This window comes from Glandiceps talaboti, chromosome 19 (genome assembly GCF_964340395.1).
Source record: "Glandiceps talaboti chromosome 19, keGlaTala1.1, whole genome shotgun sequence".
In the NCBI taxonomy this organism is placed as follows: domain Eukaryota; kingdom Metazoa; phylum Hemichordata; class Enteropneusta; family Spengelidae; genus Glandiceps; species Glandiceps talaboti.
In genome coordinates, this window is record NC_135567.1 from 6,282,399 (window position 1) to 6,307,398 (window position 25,000).

Consider the following 25,000-nt stretch of genomic DNA (forward strand, 5'->3'; position numbering starts at 1 on the left):
AGGGGTGTCATCACTGCTCATTAAATATTAATTTGATACAGCTGTTTTTACAATGTCCAATGTCCAACCAGGACTCCACCGCCAGTAGAATTTAAACTAAACCACTTGGGGACTCAACAACATAATCATGTTTATATGAACGCTGTATGAAGGAGCACAGGAATGTGTGCTGATTAAGGGACTTTGACCAGACTGTGGTTAGGGTTTGAAACCACACTTTGGCATCCAGACTATCAGTGGGTTTGACTCCACAATTTTCCTTTCAGTTAGTTTTGCTTTTTAATACTATATACAATGGGATCTAATTATTAATATCAAGTGTAAAATAACACCACTTTAATTGTAATGTTAGCATGTGGACCTTCCAACTGTAGTCCATTTGTAAACAATGATGTCACAGCTAACAGTGTAATGAGATTGTCCCAACCGTAATTATCAATAACTGTAAGTGAGATATCCTTGTCTTATTACATATGTGTTTAATAACTGGTGTTTCATGACAATTGAACTTTTTACTTCACACTGACAACACTATTTACAGACTTATTGCATTTAGAGATACCTCACTGGGATGCTAATTAAAATAAATGTAACTGGTGCATTTATACACTTGATATGGGATGTCATAAACGATTGTGACTAGCAGTGAAAAACTTTGGTCTGATGTTAAGTTTTGTAATTTCTGAAAATATTGGAAATTAAAGACAAGTCACATAGAAGTCATGTTGACATTGTGGGAACATACAAAATTGTTTCATCATTATTTGGGGGAAATGATTGTTTATTGAAGTTAGCCAAAGTTACGCCTATTGAATTATAGGTTGTTCATTAAACTGACATTGATCTTTTGGCTTCTAAGAATATCTATATCTTAGCATGTATTCAAATTGTAATTATGACAACATGATTAGCAAATGTGGATAACAATCTGAGGCTACGTTTTCCCTGTGAATGGACTAGAAAAGCTGAGTAAATGGCAAAAATACAGACTTGTGCTGTTCTGTTTGCTGATAATATGTAGGGGGTGAGGTTTTGAAATCATTACGCAAAAAATCTAGAATATAACCTTGATAGAAAAATATATAAAAATAACTTGTTAATTCCATTGTCACTTGTAGTATTACTAATATTATAATATTGATATGTGTAAAACAAACAGTCTTTAAGCTCAGCTAACCCCTGTTTATCAGAAATAATTGCACACAGGAATCATTGAGTTTTATTGTAACACACCATATAACTATGTGCCAATCATTCAGTTTAGGGAGGTTATGATATTTGTGATAGCAGACTCCCCTGCTCCACCCACAAAAGACACATTTGTATGCTCTAATTTGCATATCACTGATAAAATCAGCATATCATCAGTACTTCTAAATCTAAACACTCCTAAGTACGTTCCCACCAGACCTAAAAACTGAACAGAAACAAATGGCTGAGCACCAAAACACCAAAATTGCTACTAAACTGCCGCCAAAAAGGGTGGGGCCCTCGCAGTCCGTAATTAACAATTTATCCCTAGAGAAATATACATATTACAGGTTAATCTGCTCAATAGTTTTGGTATTATAGATTTTGACCCAAACCACACATCTCTGATGCAATCATTTTCTTTTGAACAATTTTCCATCTACATGCTCTATGTAATGTCCCATCAAATATCAAGGTAATCAGTCTTTCAAAAAATCTTTATTATGAGTTGTCTGTATTACCTCTTTTTTGACTTATAGAATCAATATATTGTTTTAACCATGGTGACTGGTTGAATTCTAATACTTTATGAACATTCTTAACATTCAAACCTAGATTGGTATATAACTGTATAGAACTATAGATATCTATAGTGTAAAACATTAATTTTTACCCCCTCAGTAGTAATGTATTTATCTTGAATTTTGTACAAAAGCCTACATTGGTATCTATAACTATAGATTTCTATATACCAAACTGTTCCCATTTTACTTCTGTAAGACCAACTCCTCTCCCAACAACTGACAATTCATTTACTATATGCCATATGGTTGTCAATGTCAGCAGTTATTTGATGACATGGTCTGATATTATGATACCAAACCCAACACCTAAGCCATTAATTTATGGTAACACTGGACTGTTCATTACCATGGTTACACATGATATAGTAAAAGTGAACTTGTTTTGATCATTTCATAACCATAGCTTATAACAATGTAAAGTACAGTGTCTACAATCAAAATAATATTAATTTAATTTTTGAGTGGTCACTAAGTGCCAACCTACAGGTTATTTCACAAGTAGTTTGCATATGATGTGGAGTGATAGGATGCCAAAATCACAAAATAATGCTAAACTACACAACATGATTAGTCAAAGTAAAATGTGACCCTCCCCTATCCCATTTTCTAAAATATGGCCCTTCTCCGAGAACTGATTTGTAAAAGGTGACCCCCCCCCCCCCTTCTCTTAATTCCACTGGCCATACCCCCCTTTAAATTACTGAAGGCTTCCTAATTTAACTTGTTCCATCAGTGCATTTGACGCCATAATGTTTATTTAAATAAATTTGATTTTTTTTTTTAATATATACAATGGAATCTAGTTGTCCTGAAACACAGCATTCTGTCTTGACAAAAATATTATTCATATTGCTACATTTTACTGTCAGTCACAGCAAAAATCCTACCAACATTACTACTTGTGGTACATTTCTTTCTATGAGATACCAGTATTTAAGCAGCTCATCACTAACTAAGTATATATTGTTACTCCATGTATGTTGACAATCTAAGACATTGGTAACCTATGCAAAAAAACATGTAGCAATGTTGATAACATTTTGGTCATTGTAGATGATGAAATGTAGTAATTCTAGTATAAATGTTGACATCCTAGATGATAAATTTGTAGCATAGTAAGATTTTGTGTTGAACCACACATTGTTCTGTTTTAGGTTAACTGGTTTCTATTGTAACTTAAGACATTGTACAATTTTGACGAATGTCTTTGTCAGAACATATAACTGATGACATTCAGTTCATAATTCTAAAAGTTGTCCACAAAACAAGTGTAAATTGTGTATCCTCACTCACTACCTCTCCATGTTATTAATGATGTGTCATTAACATATGTTCCCTCACAACACTTTTTGACAATAGGATTTACCTAAAGCAAATGTACAGTTAGTTCCCCTCATGTTTGCTGCTGACAACTGTATGGCATATAGTAAATGAATTGTCAGTTGTGAGGAGAGAATTGGGTCTTACAGAAGTGACTGGCTTTGAATCTCAAGGTTGCAGGTTCGAGCCCCATCGCTGCCATTCGTTTCTGAGTGGCTAAAGTCCTTGGGCAAGATTTGAACCATGCATGTGCTTCAGCCAACCGAGCTGTATAATTGGGAACCTGGTAGGATAGAGGTTGCAGTTTGAATGCTTTAAACCTATGCACTTATAAAGGCTGTAATGGAATGTATATGCTCCCCAGGGAGTTGAGGAAGTATAAAGGGGCGTTGTGTCGCTATAGATCCATGCTAGGGGTGATAATTGTAAAGCGAAAAACAATCGTGTAATGGGTATAGTGCAGTTTAGGTATTCATTGGTTAATATGTATTACTGATTAGGTACCCTCCCCTCCCCTATGACACTGAATGGAGTCATGTTTTAAAAGGAATTAGTTGCAACAAATTTTTACCTCTGTGATTGAATGTAGAAATGGTTTAAAACAAATTAGTGACAACTAAGTGATACTAAAGAGTGTGTCGATCACATAAAGGAAATGACTGGATTTTGGTAATTGAACGGGAAATTAAAATTCATGGTCAAAAGTCGAGGTCTGAAAAGTAAGTTTACACCAACTACATTGTAATGTAGGGATAGACTCTTAAAGTTGAATGAAGTCTCCACATATTAAAGCTTTTGACTTTTGCAGTAAATCATGATTGTCCATGTATATTCATTAAAAGTTATGTAAACACCAAAAGTAATGCATGCACTCTACATTTCTCTGCTTCTCTTGTTCTACATTACATTACTTTTAAACATACATGCTACAGACTCTATGCAAAACACAGTTTGATTTTGATAATTCAACTAACAGGTCAGGGTCAAAGGTCACTTTCTTTCAACAGAACTTACAAGTGATTATATGGGCTTACACACTTGAATGGATGTTCTTTGTATTGAAGTTTTTACGTTATGCAACTTAATGTATTGATTTATTACTCAAAATATGGCCACCATTCATTAAAAAGTTATATGAGCACTATAAAAATTATCCTTGTGTATATTTGTCTTCTGCTATATTAATGATGGACATGATTTAAAAGAAACTGGCAACAAATAAATATGACAAAGTGATAGTTGTGTAATAAGCAATAAATGGCTGAATTTTGATAATTGACCTTGAAGGTTATCAAGGTGAAAGGTCAATATCTTAAAAGAAAGCTTGTACCTGATAATAAAAGGGGTAGACACTTGAATGGAGTCTCTGTGTATGATAGTTTTTAGTTATGTCATAAATATTGATTTTAAACTACTAATATGGTTGCCATTCAATCAAATTTGCATATGTTGGAAAAAAGTGATGTGCATGTGTACCATATGACCTGTCATATTTTTGGCAGGTTTGAAAGAAATTAGACATGTCACCTCTGAGAAATAACATATTACAGATGCACGGTCAGTAGGATGGATGGACAGACAGACGGATGAAGGGAGGGATGAATACATGTACAGACTGACGGACGGATGGATGGAACCCACTCTAATAGCCCCCTTCACAGGACTGCATATAAGGATGGCACCTTCGGCTGTATGTAAAATATTGACATCACAAATTGCAAAGTGGTTATTTAATTGTTTCATACTGTAAACTGTTTTATACAACAAAATAAAATTTTACAAAATGCTGTTTTGTATACTTCTTTATTCAGAGGTAGGTCAGAATATCATCCCTTGGCCACGTTTTGGGATGATATCACGACCATACTGACAGAGTGTGAAATATTTGGCAGGATGGCAGAAATTACATGAGTAACCAAATTGAGTTATATCTCCCACCCCCCTAAAATATCATGCACCCTAATTTGATGTTGCTCTCTAAAATATCAATCTGTGAAACCATTGTTCACAAAAGCTGTTGCTAGGTATATTTGCATACATCTTTAGAATATTTATTCATTTGTCTATTAATCCCTGTCCCCACCCCTAAAATCTCCCCAAACAATTTATTTCTCAGGTAACCCCCCCCCCCCCCCCGACCAACATTATTATTTCAGATACCCCAAAGCCATGCACATTTTTTCGAGAAACCCCCCCCCCCACCCTATAATAAGTTTTTGTGAAAGCATCCTTAATATCAAATTGTAAGCTTTATTGAAAAGAAGTATCATCCAAACACACAAACAGACATAGTAGAAGTGAGCCACCAATGCAATGGTTGTGAGTTGTGTACCAATTTTTTTAAGTACCCCCCCCCCCCCTCAACACAGCCCAAAATGTTGAAGTACATTTTAAACAGCATATAAGTTTGGTAGTTTTTTTTTACAATACACGCACACATGCATACATACATACATACATACATACATACATACATACATACATACATACATACATATAAACATACATACATAAAATGTACATACATACATACATACATACATACATACATACATACTTTTTGGACTTCCATGTGCTCTCCTTCCAGAATGTGTATAATGAAAATGTAATTTTCAACAACATCACTCTTATCATCATCATCAGAACCAATATCTCCTTCAAGTAAATCTGAGTTTGAACTATATGTATCTGTATCATCATTCTCACTGTGATTATCACTGTTTTCAAATAACACATTACTCCCACTATCAATATTGATAATAATGTATCTATTTACTTATACTTAATATATTTAGGCAAAGTTTAAAAGTTAAAAAAAAGTTCATTTCTCTTTTTTTTCTATGATAGTTAATATGCCAAATATTATCATTTGTTACACATTTAGCAGCTGGTGTTCTCACCATTTCTAGAATGGACCAAAAACAGCAAGTGCCATTCAACTTTTACGTTGATATATTATTTTGTATGTGCAATTTGAAGGATCAACAACATTTAACAACAAGACATATGGCAGCAGTGATTTTTCAAACTGTACTCCAAACTTTGGAATGGCTTACCACAAGAAATTTGTCAGTCATCAAATCTGGAGACTTTTTAGGACAAATTGAAAGCACATCTCTTCAAACTAGCATATTGTGTGGATTGAACCTTTCAAGTGCCATTAAACAGAACTTATCTTTTGTAATCTGACACTATGGTTGAAAATAACTGACCACCTATTGAAAGGTTAATTTTACCATGTATGAGGAGTCATGAAGTCAATTTATTTTTCAGGTAATCCCCCCCCCCCCCCGACCAACATTATTATTTCAGATACCCCCAAGCCATGCACATTTTTTCGAGAAACCACCCCCCCCCCCACCCCATAATAAGTTTTTGTGAAAGCAGCCTTAATATCAAATTGTAAGCTTTATTGAAAAGAAGTATCATCCAAACACACAAACAGACCTAGTAGAAGTGAGCCACCAATGCAATGGTTGTGAGTTGTGTGTTTCTGAACTTTCTTTTACGTCTGTTCATATTGCTTGAATATAGTTGTAAATTAACTTTGAATAAACAAGGGTAATCCCCTAGGCTAATCACATCTCTAGTCTGTTACAAAAACATGTCAAAATATAACTCTATAGAATTTCTATAGTTGTCTACAAAATATCTATAAAATCTTTTTGTAAGGGGAGCTGATTTTTTTATGAAAATATGCCAGTACTTACCTGATCAAGTCAAATTATTGTAAAAATATTCTCTGAAAAAATCAATTGACCTCACATTGGGATGTGTGTATATGTCACAGAGTAGATAAATAAGATATTAGTTCATCTAATATCAACTTACTCCATCAGCAGCATTTACTTGGGCCCCAGCTTTCAGCAGCAATTTACAGATATCCAAATGCCCTTCCTCAGCTCCATAATGTAGACTTGTCTTGTTCAACTATAATTAAAAGACACATTATGTATTAATCCTCCTGTTACAATATTGCAATGTATTATATCAATAATATGTGTAAAATTACTTGAAATGTTTCCCAAGTCTTATTATTATTATTATATTATATAGATTGGTTAATGTTCACATAGAAAAAACTATGTATTTAAAATTTGACGTTATTTGTATTTATTACATGTAATGTGTACTGTAAAAGTATTTATTTTGATAAAATACCTGTCAGAATTCATAATAAGAATTAATGATATTTTTGGTAAAATCACAAACATTCCTAGACATGCACCTTAATAATATTCCTTGCCATACTGTGTTCAAAATGGTCAAATGTGTCAATCACGGTACCATGTTCTGTGTGGTTCTTAACGCATATTGTTACAGTGAACTTGTACTTCTAAAAAAATAGATTCTGTCATTTACATGACATCACATTGTTTGGAACCAGAAAAAACGTTTGGGTATAATAATGTATCTGTTAAAACATTTGCGATTTGTTCTGTGGTGCAACTTCTGTCAATAAAACCAAGTACATGTCATACATGTCATTCTTGTATTCAACCATTAACCTTCTGGTACATGTACATTACAATGAGTGTGTAGAATTAATGATACAAAAAATACTGATGGTCAAATCATTTTAAAGGCAGATGGAACACTACAAGCATGATGTGTACAATGATATTTTTACAATGATATTTTAAGCATAACAAATATCATAAGATAAATTTTAGACGTAAGTATTATTTACACACACACAGACACACACACATTTCACCATGCCTATAGCACTGCCAACTCTAGTTATTCCATGTTACAGAGAAATATCTTACTTAAAGACATCAAATTGGAATGAGTGTTTCATAGGAACTAGCTTAATTTGCAAAAAAATCATAGTGAATTAAGAGCAAAAAATGTTTGTTTTCAGTGAGTTGTTTTTTGATAATGACCAAGAAAAGAACTATAAACATGAATATAAATGTGCATAAATCAGAAAATTCAAAATGTTTTGCTACATTTAAAAAAAAAATCCTTATTTCTGAAAAATAACATGTTATTTGACAGCTCAATCATGAGAATAAAGTGCTCTTGTCAGAACATAACTACAATGCCCATTACTGAAAATGGTATTTTGCCAAATGTTACAAGAATTGTATGATGGAAGAAGAATTCAGAAGTCAGACCTCTTTTGGAAACGTCTGGAAGAATATTACTGTCTTGGAAAACTAGTAATTGTAAGAAAAAACACTGTATAACTTCACAAGTTTCTTGATAAATTCTCAAGAGAATGTATAAAAATGCCAAGATACCTTCTGACTTCATGCATGACTGTGCTCCTCATCAGAAACTAACTATGACAGCAATCTCTGCTGTAATGTCTACATGTGAATATGAAGAACTTCCAAAATTACTATTTTCTTGCAATTCTGATGGTAGTAGCTCAGACAACAATTTCCAACACAGGAATCGTTATATTATGAAAACGTCTCTTTAATTTGAGTAGTATAAGAACTGATGGGACCAGCACCTTTGCTAGAAAACACAATACATGGAATGTCATGACTTGAGTGTTAATGTCTGAGAGTATCGTATCCTGGAAGTGTGGGCTTCCCATCAGTTCTTATACTACTATAGGAGGCTGAAAGGTGGGACTTTCGTAGGGAAGTATTTTTTTCTTGGGTGGAGAAGGGAAGGGAGAATACAATAATATCTATTATCAGATTATATGGGAGAATAATAGAAAGGATTCGGGGGGGAGGGGGGGGCTCTGAAACCCTTTCATAAGTTTCAAAATAATTCCCTAAAAAAAGTCCTGAGTTTGGGGTCACTATCAGAATACCAATAATTTCTAGGATCACAATTTCTGGGAAGAATTGGGGGCGAAAAAATAAGTCATGAGTTATAAGTTATGATATTTTTAGGTAATCTTTTTGAAAGGGTTTTGGGGGTCCAACCCAGATATGCAGAAACACAAATCGTACTTCACATTACTTTTTATAGTGAAGGCTCGTTAACATTGGATTCTGCTTCCTAAGATTTGTTTTCTCTCTCAATTTTAAATTTTGTGATGCCAGCCATTTTTAATTTGACTGATATATGCAAATGTATTCAAATTTTTAGAGGAGCTTCCAGCTAAAATCAATTAGTAGGTGCTGAGAAACAATCATGCCAAATTTGGCACCTTTATGTAAATGATTTCCCGTAATTATAGCTGTTTTCAATGGTAATAATGTCATTGAGAATGTTATCCATATACCTGGAACATAAATACATATATTCTAAAAAAAGCTTCCAGGATAAAATCAATAAATTAATCTTAAGCATGATTCATGACAACATTATTGTTTTTCAGTTGGTTATTTTGCTTAAACATGATTTTTCAAGGTTGATAGCGATTATTTTGAATTTTACTGATTTATGCAAATATTCAGGTGGACTCCTATGCTCAAATCAATAAATAGATCCTTAGGAACATTCATGTCGTATTTGGTGCTTTTATCCGGCATGTAACAATCAAGTTGCTAAGTCACCTGACTATTGTGCATACGAATATTCGATGCTCCTTTTTTCAGAAAAATGTCTTGCACGTTATTTATAAAAACTAACAAACAATTTAGTAATCTGAGAATTTTTGGAGAATGATACAATCTCACCATAACAATAATAACATAATAATAATAATAATAATAATAATAATAACAATATGATGCAAGGATGTTTTATTTCACCAAGAAATGCTTTGGATTAGAGAATTAATTGTTCCAGCAACAGCAGAGTATGAACCATTTAGAGAAGGAATTGTTCCAGGTCAACATAATCTTTGTAAATGATCTATTTAAAGTACATTTGATTTTACCATTTGATGCATACAACTGTTCAGGTCAAAATAAGAACAAAAGTGTCTTACAGTATTTTAGATATCGTTGTAGTAAAGGGATACATGAAGATATCCAATACCATTATATGGACGTTGGTCATCCTTAATGTATTATGTGATTCTGTCTTTGGTAAGATACGTCAGTTGTACATGAGGAATGATAACTATAGTACAGCTATGTCATGTTGTAAATATGAGTTCAAAGGTCAACTCTTCTAGGCCTTATACATCTCAAACTACAACTAATGATTGTCAGAATGAATCAAATTATCAGTTGGAGGGAGTGGTGGGATGAGTAAAAAGTATATGAAGTGTCGCAGAGGTATCAGTGCATATCATCACTTTAGATTGACTAAAGATGACCCTGGTGCTGTGTATGTAAATAAATCAATCTCTGATCCTGAGGAACGTTTGTATTTAGTAAAAAGGGGGCGGGGGTCACTTGGCCACCAACTGATGAGAGTAAAAATTACCATCAGTGCTACCAGCTGGTGGACTCTCCAGACAGCAATACTGTGATCTGCAGATCAGAGTACTGCTGTATGTAAGGGAACCATACAGGGGTATAGTTTCTTCCCCATCACAGCTACACAGCTCAAGGAATAGAATAGAAACATGAACAAGTCTCTATCTATAAGTATTGTATCCATATTATGTCTTAATTGTTGCAGCTCATAATAGCAAACTAAGCATGTCTTACACTGAATAAAAATTTTGAAGTTTTCACGCTTTGACTGTATTTTCAATACACAAATAAATTTGAAATCTAAAAACAGCAATAATTTAGAAAATAGTGTATATTTCTATTTGTAGCATAAATATAAACAGAACTCTACAATATGTAAATACAATCTGGTCAGTATTTCTATGTGTACAAGTGTAGACTGAAGTCTATGGTAATAGTCTAGTCAGTGAGTATTTCTATGTGTACAAGTGTCTAACTAAATATGGTAATGGTAAATGGTAATAGTCTAGTCAGTGAGTATTTCTATGTGTACAAGTGTAGACTGAAGTCTATGGTAATAGTCTAGTCAGTGAGTATTTCTATGTGTACAAGTGTAGACTGAAGTCTATGGTAATAGTCTAGTCAGTGAGTATTTATATGTGTACAAGTGTAGACTATAGTCTAAGGTAATAGTCTAGTCAGTGAGTATTTATATGTGTACTAGTGTAGACTGAAGTCTATGGTAATAGTCTAGTCAGTGAGTATTTCTATGTGTACAAGTGTAGACTGAAGTCTATGGTAATAGTCTAGTCAGTGAGTATTTCTATGTGTACAAGTGTAGACTATAGTCTAAGGTAATAGTCTAGTCAGTGAGTATTTATATGTGTACTAGTGTAGACTGAAGTCTATGGTAATAGTCTAGTCAGTGAGTATTTCTATGTGTACAAGTGTAGACTGAAGTCTATGGTAATAGTCTAGTCAGTGAGTATTTCTATGTGTACAAGTGTAGACTGAAGTCTAAGGTAATAGTCTAGTCAGTGAGTATTCCTATGTGTACTAGTGTAGACTGAAGTCTATGGTAATAGTCTAGTCAGTGAGTATTTATATGTGTACAAGTGTAGACTGAAGTCTATGGTAATAGTCTAGTCAGTGAGTATTTCTATGTGTACAAGTGTAGACTGAAGTCTATGGTTATAGTCTAGTCAGTGAGTTTTTCTATGTGTACAAGTGTAGACTGAAGTCTATGGTAATAGACTAGTCAGTGAGTATTTCTATGTGTACAAGTGTAGACTGAAGTCTATGGTAATAGTCTAGTCAGTGAGTATTTATATGTGTACAAGTGTAGACTGAAGTCTAAGGTAATAGTCTAGTCAGTGAGTATTTCTATGTGTACAAGTGTAGACTGAAGTCTATGGTAATAGTCTAGTCAGTGAGTATTTCTATGTGTACAAGTGTAGACTGAAGTCTATGGTAATAGTCTAGTCAGTGAGTATTTCTATGTGTACAAGTGTAGACTGAAATCTAAGGTAATAGTCTAGTCAGTGAGTATTTATATGTGTACTAGTGTAGACTGAAGTCTATGGTAATAGTCTAGTCAGTGAGTATTTCTATGTGTACAAGTGTAGACTGAAGTCTATGGTAATAGTCTAGTCAGTGAGTATTTCTATGTGTACAAGTGTAGACTGAAGTCTATGGTAATAGTCTAGTCAGTGAGTATTTCTATGTGTACAAGTGTAGACTATAGTCTAAGGTAATAGTCTAGTCAGTGAGTATTTATATGTGTACTAGTGTAGACTGAAGTCTATGGTAATAGTCTAGTCAGTGAGTATTTCTATGTGTACAAGTGTAGACTATAGTCTATGGTAATAGTCTAGTCAGTGAGTATTTATATGTGTACAAGTGTAGACTGAAATCTAAGGTAATAGTCTAGTCAGTGAGTATTTCTATGTGTACAAGTGTAGACTATAGACTATGGTAATAGTCTAGTCAGTGAGTATTTATATGTGTACAAGTGTAGACTATAGTCTAAGGTAATAGTCTAGTCAGTGAGTATTTATATGTGTACAAGTGTAGACTGAAGTCTAAGGTAATAGTCTAGTCAGTGAGTATTCCTATGTGTACAAGTGTAGACTATAGTGAATGTCTGGTCAGTGAGTATTTATATGTGTACAAGTGTAGACTGAAGTCTATGGTAATAGTCTAGTCAGTGAGTATTCCTATGTGTACTAGTGTAGACTGAAGTCTATGGTAATAGTCTAGTCAGTGAGTATTTCTATGTGTACAAGTGTAGACTGAAGTCTATGGTAATAGTCTAGTCAGTGAGTATTTCTATGTGTACAAGTGTAGACTGAAGTCTATGGTAATAGTCTAGTCAGTGAGTATTTCTATGTGTACTAGTGTAGACTGAAGTCTATGGTAATAGTCTAGTCAGTGAGTATTTCTATGTGTACAAGTGTAGACTATAGTGAATGTCTGGTCTGTTAGTGTTTATTTGTACAAAAGTAGATTGCAGTCTACAATATGTATATTAATAGATTTGCAGTCTTACACATTATGTCTTAGTGGTAGTTAGGGAAAACACCTGTGAATATTTCGATTAACAAAGTGAAAATATTTCAGTGTCCTTGTAATTAGACTATGACCTTGAGCTTAAATAAAAAAGATCATGTGATAAGTGTGTTGCCCGTCCCCTAAAACCTATATATAGACACTTGTGTCATATCTGCAGCACTTTCAGGACCCTGCGATAATACCTTCATATTTTAGTGATATTGATACTAGTTGTCTTGGTAACAGAAGTTTGTAATAAAAGCAGCTCAGCAAATGCCTTTGCTGTATTTTTCCTGAAAGACTAAAAGATTTGATATTTTCTGCGGCTTTTTCATCACTGTAAAGATCTCATCTGATGTTTCCGACAGTATTTTAACAAGTCATTGAGAATGACATAGCCCCCACTATGATTTGGTTTTAATTTAAGGAACTGGCAGTTTATGTTGTCATTTTGATGTTGATTCCTGTGCTTCTTATCTCAAGTAAAGTCATTGCACCCAACAATGATACAATTAGTTTGATACACAAAAAATTACAATTTGATTTCTTGATATCACTACCCTGATCACGCAACAACACTTGTGAAGCTAAATCAAACAGACTTAGATATGTTGTGTCTGCTCGTTGGACATGACACATGCCTACTCATACTGTGTCTCCTCATTGGACACGGGACATACCTACTCTTCAAGATGATGTCATGGAATAAACCATTCAACAAGAAAGGATGGGTTGGGTATGGGGGGGGGGGGGGGGCCTCTTCAAGCAATTCTGAGTTATGGCTTTGCAATGGACATGAAAACTGCACCAACAAAATGGCTGCCAGCCATCCATATCAGATTGAATCATGACGGAAATGGATATGCACATGTATGTCATAGAACACTGTCCTAATACCAACTTTGAATGAGATCTGTTCAAGCATGTCTGAGTTATGGCTTTGGACATGGAAAATTCACAAACAAAATGCAAGGCAGCCATATTGGATTGTATCATAAAACAAATTGACGTGCATATGTATGCCATAGTATATTGCCCCTGTACCAGGTTTGAAAAAAATCGGTCCAGACGTCTCCAAGAAACAGCTCCGGACAGACGGATAGATGGAACCCAATCCATAAGTCCCCATCCCAGACTTTGTCTGGCGGGAACTAATAATTACAAAAAGATGACCTTGACCTTGGGGTGAGAGGATCATATAATCAGTGAATTACTTGTCCCCAAAACCCTATATACAAACACTTACATTATATCAATAGCACTTTCAGATTAGTATATTAACACTTTGGTATAATTGGGGATATTGACAGCAGTTGTCTTGGCAACAGCTGTTTGTTACAAAACAACTTCATATGTACTTTTTTCATGTTTTACGGAAATATTTTATGTTTGGCTATTTCCTTGACCATCTTACAGCTCTACTGGTCATATCTGATGAAAGTATACGGAAAGGTTTCAATGAATGTTTCGATAAAACTTAAAAGTCCAACAAATTAAGTAGACCTTGAATTTTGACAATGACCCTGAGCTTGAATCGAAAAGGTCTCTGTTTGTTCACTGTATCTGGGGCAGGGACCAGGACACTAATTTTTCTAGATGTTTCTTGTATTTGGGTAGGGACCAGGACACTAATTTTTCTCTGTTTGTTCACTATATTTGGGGCATGAACCAGGACACCACACACCTACTAACGACTCAACGATGTTGAAGTACCTTTTAGTGATCATAAATGACTGGAAAGAATTCAACCTATTTTACAAAAAGTTCAATGATACTGTACCGTACACTGGCAATACAATGTATGTCAATAATAAATAAAATTATATGGAAGACAATTTCAGGAGATAACTTGGTTATGAAGTGAACCATTCATTGCATTATTTTGAAGAGGATATTTTATTTTTACACATTTTTTTTAATTTGATACTTTTAATTCCACATTATAGTTTACTTTAATACAAAGGTAACAACACTCTGAAATTTCTACTTTATAGTTACCATAGTTACCAAGAATGTTGAATAAATGGTTATTAATTTGAAAGGAAAATAGAATTTGTCTGTTTTATTTGTTGTCACAGTTTACCCCTAAAGTTAACACGCAGACAGACAGACAGACAGACAGACAGACACAATTATACATACATACAATTGCATACATACATACATACATAAATACATACATACATGTACATACATACATACATACATACATACATACATACATACATACATACATACATGCATGCATGCATATGTCTATTGATACTGTAACTATAATTAGTCCCTAACAGCAAAGCTGAAGGGGCTACTTAGTCAGGATGCCAAGGTCCTAAAAGTGGCTTAAAACAAGGGTTACCTTACATGGTTTGAAGTACAATTTTTGACATCATTTGACAATATTCTATCAGTATCCACAATACATACATACATACATACATACATACATACATACATACATACATACATACATACATACATACATACATACATACATACATATATACATACATACATACATACATACATACATACACACACACATACACACATACATACATACATACATACATACATACATACATACATACATACATACACACACACATACACACATACACACATACATACATACATACATACATACATACATACATACATACATACATACACACACACATACATACATACATACATACATACATACATACACACACGCACGCACACACATACATACATACATACATACATACATACACACACACACATACATACATACATACATACATACATACATACATACATACATACATACATACATACAGTCAGTCAGTCAGTCACAAGAAACAAAACAATGATTATCTAGTTTTACAAGAGGTATTCTGTGTCAATATGATACTCTCCACTGCAACGACTATATTTGTATCTTGGCACATAATGGTATGACAGTAACTACAAGTTGAAGAATGTAAGCTGATAATAATATGATAATAAGTTTATAATATTCATTACAAACACATTTACCAGATAAATACTTATATAAATAGCTAACGAGACAGGGGAAATGAAAATAGTTGTCAAGCAACTAATCTCGTCCAGCCCCAATAAATACATTTAACAATGAATATGATCTGGGCACATCCAATATGATACAATAAATCTGGGATCCCAAAACTTACAAATACATACATTTGTCCATTGGGCCAACTAAAAGGTCACTGACACCCCCCCCCCCATTTGTAAAACCGAAAACAGGCTGAACCCCCCCCCCCCAATACTTAATCCTAAAACATGATGAACCCCCCCCCCCCCCCTTGTGAATTAATATGACAGGTATTTTTTGATCGTGTCATGCAAATACTTTATAAGATCCCGGGATAGCACTATCATATAAGTATTGACTACACAGGTTAATGTAGTCCAAAAGGAGTTTAATAGCATCTTGACTTTTACTCGGAAAAGTCAATTTTGAGACTATCCAGACACTTTCAGACAATAATTTCCAAGCTTTACAAGACAGCACCACATGTGAAAAGCAACTACATGCGGTTGAAATATCTTTTTAAATAAAAGTTTATTATCATCTTGACAGTAAGAGGTAGGGGGAACAGTTTGAGGCTGGGATATGTCCATCTCTTGTGGGGGTCCCAAGGGGTCTCCCCTAGAAGCTTGGGCTTTTTTTACTCTAAAAAGTCAATTTTGAATGTTAACTCAATTGTCTATTAATCCCTGTTGTTATCTTTGCAATATATATGATCATTTGGCTGATGCTATGGGTGTGGTCTTGTTGCTAGGCACATTTGCATACATTTTTGAATGTTTATTCATTTGTCTTTCTATTCATGTTATCTTTGCAATATACATGATTACTTGGCAGTTGCTATGGGCGTGGTCTTGTTGCTTGACCTATTTGCATACATTTTTTGAATGTTTATTCATTTGTCTTTGTATTTCTGTTATCTTTGCAATATATGTGACTATTTGGCTGTTGCTATGAGTGTGGTCTTGTTGCTAGGCAATTTTACATACATTTTTTGGAATGTTTATTCATTTGTCTAAGAATCTCTGTTCTCTGTGAAATACACCGCCGTTTGGCTATTGCTATGGGCATGGTCATGATTGCTAGGGTATTTGCATACATTTTTTGAATGTTTACTCACTTGCCTACCAGATGATGTTGTTATTTGACCAAAATATACTGCCATTTGGTTGTTGCTAAATGCGTAGTCATGGTTTTAGGGCCAATTTTGTGAAAATGTTTTGAGGAAAATCCGCAGAATAACACTTTCAGAAACACCTCACCAAGTTTCAGACTCATTGACCAAGTACTTTTAGATATAAGTTTTTGATCAAAAATGAACATTTTTACACCTATCACTCATGGAATCATTGTATACTTAATGTTTCTTCATCCTTACATCCCTAGATGCATTCCCATTAAATTTCAACCCAATCTGCTAAGTGGTTTTGGAATTACAGATTTTTGACCAAACAGACACATTTTTAGCCCTAATTTGCATACCACTGATTGGACCATCATATCATGAACATTTCTTAGTAAAAACATCCTGAAGAATGTTTCACCCTAATTTCAGCCCAATCTGCCCAGTAGTTTTTGAGTTTCAGTTTTTGACCAAAAATCACATTTTGTTGACCCAAATCACACACCTGCGATGTGTTCATTTTCTTTTGAACAATTTCCCAACTAGATCCCACAAGTAATGTCCCCACCAAATACCATGGCGATTGGGTTGGCAGTTTTTGAGTTTAAGTCGTCCACACACACTCACACACACACACACACACACACACACACACACACACACACACAGACAGACAGACACCGCTCAATGCCTAAGCACTACTGAACCTACATTGTAGTTCAGTTGTGCTAAAATGTAACTAATCAGAAAGATGAATGATTTCTCGCGCATAATCCGTCTGACATATCTGTAGTAAGAAATAAAATATACAAACAACTTCCTTACAGACTAAAATCAATAGACACCACAAATACTATCTAGAATCAACAAGAGAAGTATTGTCAAAAATCCTTGAAGAGTATGTAAAGCCTCAAAATGTGAAATGACCACCCAAATGTATGTATCAGTGAGTTGCCAGTTTTTTGCATAATTCTGTATCTCAAACTTTTGTAAGTAATATATGTATCGGGAATGAAATATACCCTGAGATTGAATATACACCAAGCTTGAGTCAAATTTAGGATCCTAACTGTAATTTACATAGCCAAACAAGTAACGGTCAAATTAGTTAATCTCAAGTTTAAACAAGCCATTGAGAATGACATAGTCCCCGCTATGATTGGGTTTTAAGGAATTAGCACTACTCTGATCACGCAACAACACTTGTGAACCTAAATCAAACAGACTTAGATATGTTGTGTCTGCTTGTCGGACATGGAACATGCCTACAACAATAAAGGATTGGTCGGGTATGGGGGATCATATCAATATGAAAATGGATATGCAAATGTATGTCATAGAACACTGTCCTAATACCAACTCTGAATGAGATCTGTTCAAGCATGTCTGAGTTATGGCTTTGGACATGGAAAATTCACAAACAAAATGGCTGCCAGGCAGCCATATTGGATCGTATCATGACGAAAATGGATAATGCACATGTATGTCATAGAACACTGTCCTAATACCAACTTCGAATGAGATCTGTTCAAGCATGTCTGAGTTATGGCTTAGGACATGGAAAATTTGCAAAAACAAAATGGCTGCCAGGCAGCCATATTGGATCGTATCACAATGAAAATGGATATGCACATGTATGTCATAGAACACTGTCCTAATACCAACTTTGAATGAGATCTGTTCAAGCATGTCTGAGTTATGGCTTTGGACATGGAAAATTTGCAAACAAAATGGCTGCCAGGCAGCCATATTGGATCGTATCACAATGAAAATGGATATGCACATGTATGTCATAGAACACTGTCCTAGTACCAACTTTGAATGAGATCTGTTCAAGCATGTCTAAGTTATGGCTTTGGACATGAAAATTCACAAACAAAATGGCTGCCAGGCGGCCATATTGGATCGTATCATGACAACAATGAATATGCACATATATGCCATAGAACACTGTCCTAATACCAACTCTGAATGAGATCTGTGTGAGCATGTCTGAGTTATGGCTTTAGACAGGGAAAATTCGCAAACAAAATGGCTGCTAGGCGGCCATATTGGATCGTATCATAAAACAAATTGACGTGCATATGTATGCCATAGCATGTTGCCCCTGTACCAAGTTTGAAAAAAATCGGTACAGGCATCTCCAAGAAACGGCTGCGGACGGACGGACGGACGCACGGACGCACGGACGGACGGACGGACGGACGGACAGACGGAACCCAATCCATAAGTCCCCGTTCCGGACTTCGTCCGCGGGGACTAACAATCTCTACTAACCAATCCTACATTTTCCTAATTGACCAATCAAATGAAGGTCAATATCAAATTCACCCCAATATGTATGGAATGTAGTAAAACCTATATAAACCTTCATTTCTGTGTGATCTGTAGGAGTTTTTTTAGATGTCAATAAAGTATGAATAGCTATCTTTCTAGTACTTGGTTGTACAGCATCATTCCTTTTCGGAACCTGTTTCTAGACAATTCCCTTATCCCATAGTAAGCTGACCCTGAATATGCCATTGCTACAAAAATTATGACAAACTATATAATTTGCTATCTGATTTACTATCTGATGTCTGCAGTAGTTTATAGCAAAAAACTTATGTGAGTGTTTTGATAAAAGTGTAAAATTGAGGTGACCTTGTAATTAGCCTATGACTTTGACCTTGGATTGAAACGACCTTGTGATAAGTGAGTTGCCTGTACTCTAAAACCTATATGTGGACACTTCCATCATATCTATAGCAATTCGGAACCATGAGATATTCAATATTTACATATTTTGGTATAATCACAGATCTCGATACCAGCTGTCTTGGGAACAGAATTTTGTTACGAACAAAGCCAAAACATGTGTTTGCTGCAAAAGACTATATAATTTGCTATTTGAGACCGATTTGCAGCCTTACATTATGTCTTGGTGGTAGTTGGGGAAAACACCTGTGAATATTTTGATTAACAAAGTGAAAATATGTCAGTGTCCTTGTAAATAGACTATGACCTCGAGCTTGGATCGAAAAGATCATGTGATAAGTGTGTTACCCGTCCCCTAAAACCTATATATAGACACTTGTGTCATATCTGCAGCACTTTCAGGACCCTGCGATAATACCTTCATATTTTGGTGATATTGATACCAGTTGTCTTGGTAACAGAAAATTGTAATAAAAGCAGCTCAACATATGCCTTTGTTGTATTTTTCCTGAAAGTTATACAATTTGTTATTTTCTGAGCATTTTTCATCACTCTGTAAAGATCACGTCTGATGTTAGCTTTAGAAAAGATTCCAACGGTATTCTAATAATTACAAAAATTAAGATGACCTTGATATTGGATTGAGAGGATCATGTAATCAGTGAATTACTTGTCCCCAAAACCCTATATACAAACATTTACATTATATCAATAGCACTTTCAGATTAGTATATTAACACTTTGGTATAATTGGGGATATTGACAGCAGTTGTCTTGGTAACAGCTTTTTGTTACAAAACAACTTCATATATACTTTTTTTTCACATTTTTCGGAAAGATTTTATGTTTGGCTATTTTCTTGACTGTCTTACAGCTTTACCGGTCATATCTGATAGAAGTATACAGAAAAGTATCGATGAATGTTTCAATAAAAGTCCAACAAATTGAGTTGACCTTGAAATTTGACTATGACCCTGAGCTTGAATCGACAAGGTCATGTAATCATTGAGTTCCCTGTCCCCTAAAATATATATACACAATTCCTCATTGCACAGATGAATAAATGTGGATATCTAAGGGAGAGGCCAATTTGAGGGGGGGGGGGGGTTATTTCAGAATACTGTCATTACACTAAGGCAAGAATTATTTTGTTTTCGTCTATTATTCTTGGATGGAATTATTCATAACTTGAGGGTACATAAAGGGAGGGTCCAATATTTAGAAGGGGCCTTCACAGTGCTGGCACTGTAATATGGCAAGCATAGCTTTCTTTCTTTCTTTCTTTCTTTCTTACTTTCTTTCTTTCTTTCTTTCTCTCTTTCAGTCTTTCTACTATTACTGGATCTACTGATGTAATCATTTCAGTACATAACGGAATAACACATTCTTTTGGCAGTCATTACACTATTGAAAGGATTCTTTTCTTGGATCGAAAGATTCATAACTTTAGATCACATAAGGGGAGTGTCAAATTTTAATGCGGGAGGGGGAGGGGGTAAGAGTACTGACACTACAATATGGCAAGGATTACTTTCTTTCTTTCTACTATTTATGGATTCGTGAAAGGCTTTCAAGTTTCATGCAATAAAAATCTTCTTAGTCCAGCTAAGTGCACGAAATGTGCAAGTGTCTGGTCTTCAATGTACACTCAGTAGAAATGTCATTAGTAGAATCCTATCCCTATTCACTTATGATCAGATCAATGAAATATAGTTTGACTCACAGTAATATCAACATACCTCTACAAGTGTTCTGTATTCTTGATCATCAAGTCGATGACTAATTATTGACATTGTTTGACTTTAGAAAATGTAAAAACAAGACACAGCATCTCTGTCGAAACTGATCATGTGTATTATAGTGATCTCATGACCAGAATTTTCACCATAATTTGAATGTCAGCCAAGATTACGTATAAGAGAACCGATCATATGTTTAAAGTCTTGGCATTCAATATGCGCTATAAGGTATGACAATTTGATTTGTTTGTTGTAGATTGTCACACAATTGCTGAATGCACATGGCTCAGTCAATGACATCTGTCAATCAATGACGGTGATTTGTCAATAGCACCATCTATGACAAAATCCAAGTGACACATTTTGCCAACTAGATATCTCACATTATAGAATACATGTTACTGTACTTCTGTTTCACTTTTGTTGTTTATTGTTTAAAGTAGGCAATATCTTTTGGACAAAAACATTATTTTTAACTGGATCACAAGTGTGTTTTGTTTTCATTTCAATGTCTTAAAAATTACCATGACACGTTTTATTTTGTTTCATTTTCAGCTTAATGTCGTTTAAAGTATGTCCCTAGATGTGGTATCACCTAATGCATAGACTAAATTTGCAACGACTTGTCAGATATAACTATATATATAAATAATTTCATGGACTTGGGCAACACATTTCACACAAAAAGTTGTAGTTTTCTATCAAAACTGATAATTGCAAACATTTTTAACATTAGTGCCTGTTTAGCTATTGTTGTCAATATTCCATTGTAATCATCTTATCTTTATGTCAACCACTCTGCAATCAATGTTGTTTTGTAAATAAAATATTGTTTTATTTATGAGCAATGAGCTACTTATTGATACACTTACCCATGATTCATTTATAGGCAATGATCTGATTTATGTACTGAGTATACACTTACCCAATCTCTTTTATCTACATAATTGACATCATAACCTTTCTCCAAGTAGAATTTAACCTTCTCTATATCTCCACTTTCAACAGCATCAATGAGATCCTAATATAAAACAAACACATACAATGATTAGACTAATTTACACCAGTTTTACAAACCATGTCAAAATTACATTAAAAATATGCTTACTGCAAACCCAGTGTTAAAGTGACCAAATTAATGAGGATTAGGTATTTATTTGGGATTTTTAATTTATAAAACACCTTTACTATTTTTTGTTTTTCTAATCGAAAAAAAATACTGTGAAATAATATCTACCAATTCCTTGTTTGTAACTCAGTAAATTGAAAATCATCAAAACATGTCTAAAATGTTTGTTATTGTATGTACAATAACACTTTTTGTAATTAAATGTACAATAACAAACTTTTTACACTTTATGCATCTTTTTGTAATTAAATGAGTTACAAACAAGGTCTTGGTATATAATATGTTATTTCACATTATTTGTTAAAGTAGAAAAACACAGTAAAGTTGTATTATGAATTAAAAATCCAAAATAAATACATAATTCTCATCCATATGGCCACTTTAATAATATTTTAATATTTCCTTTTAGACAACATTTAAATATATATATCAAAAATATACATAAGGTAGCTGTCTATTTTATCATTCACACAAATGATATTATGTAATATTATATGATTAATATGTCATTTATATCAATCTATTTTAATTAATATCAATCCATATAAAACACATTTATTTGTCACTTCAATTCAAACATATGATTATTGTAAAACACAGTTAGGGTTGATTTGAACAGTTTGATTTGAGATCATTATCATTTTGTCAAATCAGAACAACCCGGAAAGACTTTACGTAATGGTATGATAAAAATCATTAGATTAGCTTTGTAGATCAAATGATTTATAAAGGCTATAAGACACAAATAGTTCAAACTTGTTTTAGCATTAAGTTTTCAATCTGTCAAAATCTAGTTAAAGCTGACCACTAGGTGGCGGTATGGTCAGCAGATTAGTCAGCTGTAACAATGAAAGTCATTCTGATGAAGATCGTCAACAAGACAGATCAAAAGCTCAATGCTAAAAACATTTTGAACTGATTGTGCGTTATAACATTTGTAATGCATTCATAATGCTAAAACATGTAACATTAAAAAGCTATATTGATGATGGACAACTGATATATACACATACTCTATGTAAATTAGAATATTAACACATGTATCTGTGTTATGGTTTCTAAGAATTACTACTATACTAGACTGTAAGATATGTTGTGACGTTCTGCCCTCACTGGCCTCTGATGTGTGAGGGCGCCCCATCACGGTGTATGGTACAGACAAAGAATTACATGATTATACATATTTACAAAGTTTGAGGAAATTTAAATCTGACCATGTCATCAGATACATTTAAATATTTACAAGATATGTATTCATGTATGACGTCACTGTATTACACCAAACCATTTCACAGCTACAGACTTCATAGGGGTGGGGGATGAAGCTGCCTGCTGGGGGATGTAGCTGCCTGCTGGGGCAGGGGGTGTAGTTACCTGGGGGTGTAGCTGCCTGCTGGGGGGGGGGTGTAGCTGCCTGGGGGGTAGTTGCCTGCTGGGGGTGTAGCCCCCTCAATGGCAAGAGGCTGGGTAACTGAGCCTACAGACTTTAAATGGATAGATGTATCTAAATAAATTAGTGACAATGGCATTATAGCACAACTGTATTTTTTAAATAATAATCACGTGCTCAAAGAGCTTTACAATTGTTACTCCATGGTACAGGCCTATAGTGGCACAATGGCCCTTTACTCCGTCAACTCCCTGGGGAGCATATAATCCATTCCAGCCTTTATAAGTGCACAATATTAAAGCATTCACATTTCAACATCTATCCTACCAGGTCCCCAATTAATACAGCTAGGTTAACCAAAGCGCAATTGTGGTTCAAATCTTACCCAAGAACTTTAGTCATTCAGAAACAAATGCCAGCAACGGGCTCAATCCTGCAACCTGCAGATTCCTAGCCAGCCACTCTAAACATTCAACCATCATGACTCTACAACCTGCAACCTGCAGATTCCTAGCCAGCCACTCTAAACATTCAACCATCATGACCCTACAACCTGCAACCTGCAGATTCCTAGCCAGCCACTCTAAACATTCAACCATCATGACTCTACAACCTGCAACCTGCAGATTCCTAACCAGCCACTCTAAACATTCAACCATCATGACCCTACAACCTGCAACCTGCAGATTCCTAGCCAGCCACTCTAAACATTCAACCATCATGACCCTACAACCTGCAACCTGCAGATTCCTAGCCAGCCACTCTAAACATTCAACCATCATGACCCTACAACCTGCAACCTGCAGATTCCTAACCAGCCACTCTAAACATTCAACCACTACAACCTGCAACCTGCAGATTCCTAGCCAGCCACTCTAAACATTCAACCACTACAACCTGCAACCTGCAGATTCCTAGCCAGCCACTCTAAACATTCAACCATCATGACCTACAACCTGCAACCTGCAGATTCCTAGC

General features: G+C 34.7%; 1 protein-coding gene across 1 annotated transcript in view; it reads right to left on the bottom strand.

Annotated features, from left to right (window-relative positions):
* The window catches only part of LOC144450382 (uncharacterized), a 318,500-nt gene that overhangs the window by 128,661 nt on the left and 164,839 nt on the right, over positions 1-25,000 (bottom strand). The window contains exons 9-10 of the mRNA XM_078140985.1: positions 22,429-22,524; positions 6,927-7,025 (exon numbers count right to left, since the gene is read on the bottom strand). Of these exons, the coding sequence (XP_077997111.1) occupies positions 6,927-7,025; positions 22,429-22,524 (195 nt within the window). The remainder of the gene's footprint in view (positions 1-6,926; positions 7,026-22,428; positions 22,525-25,000) is intronic.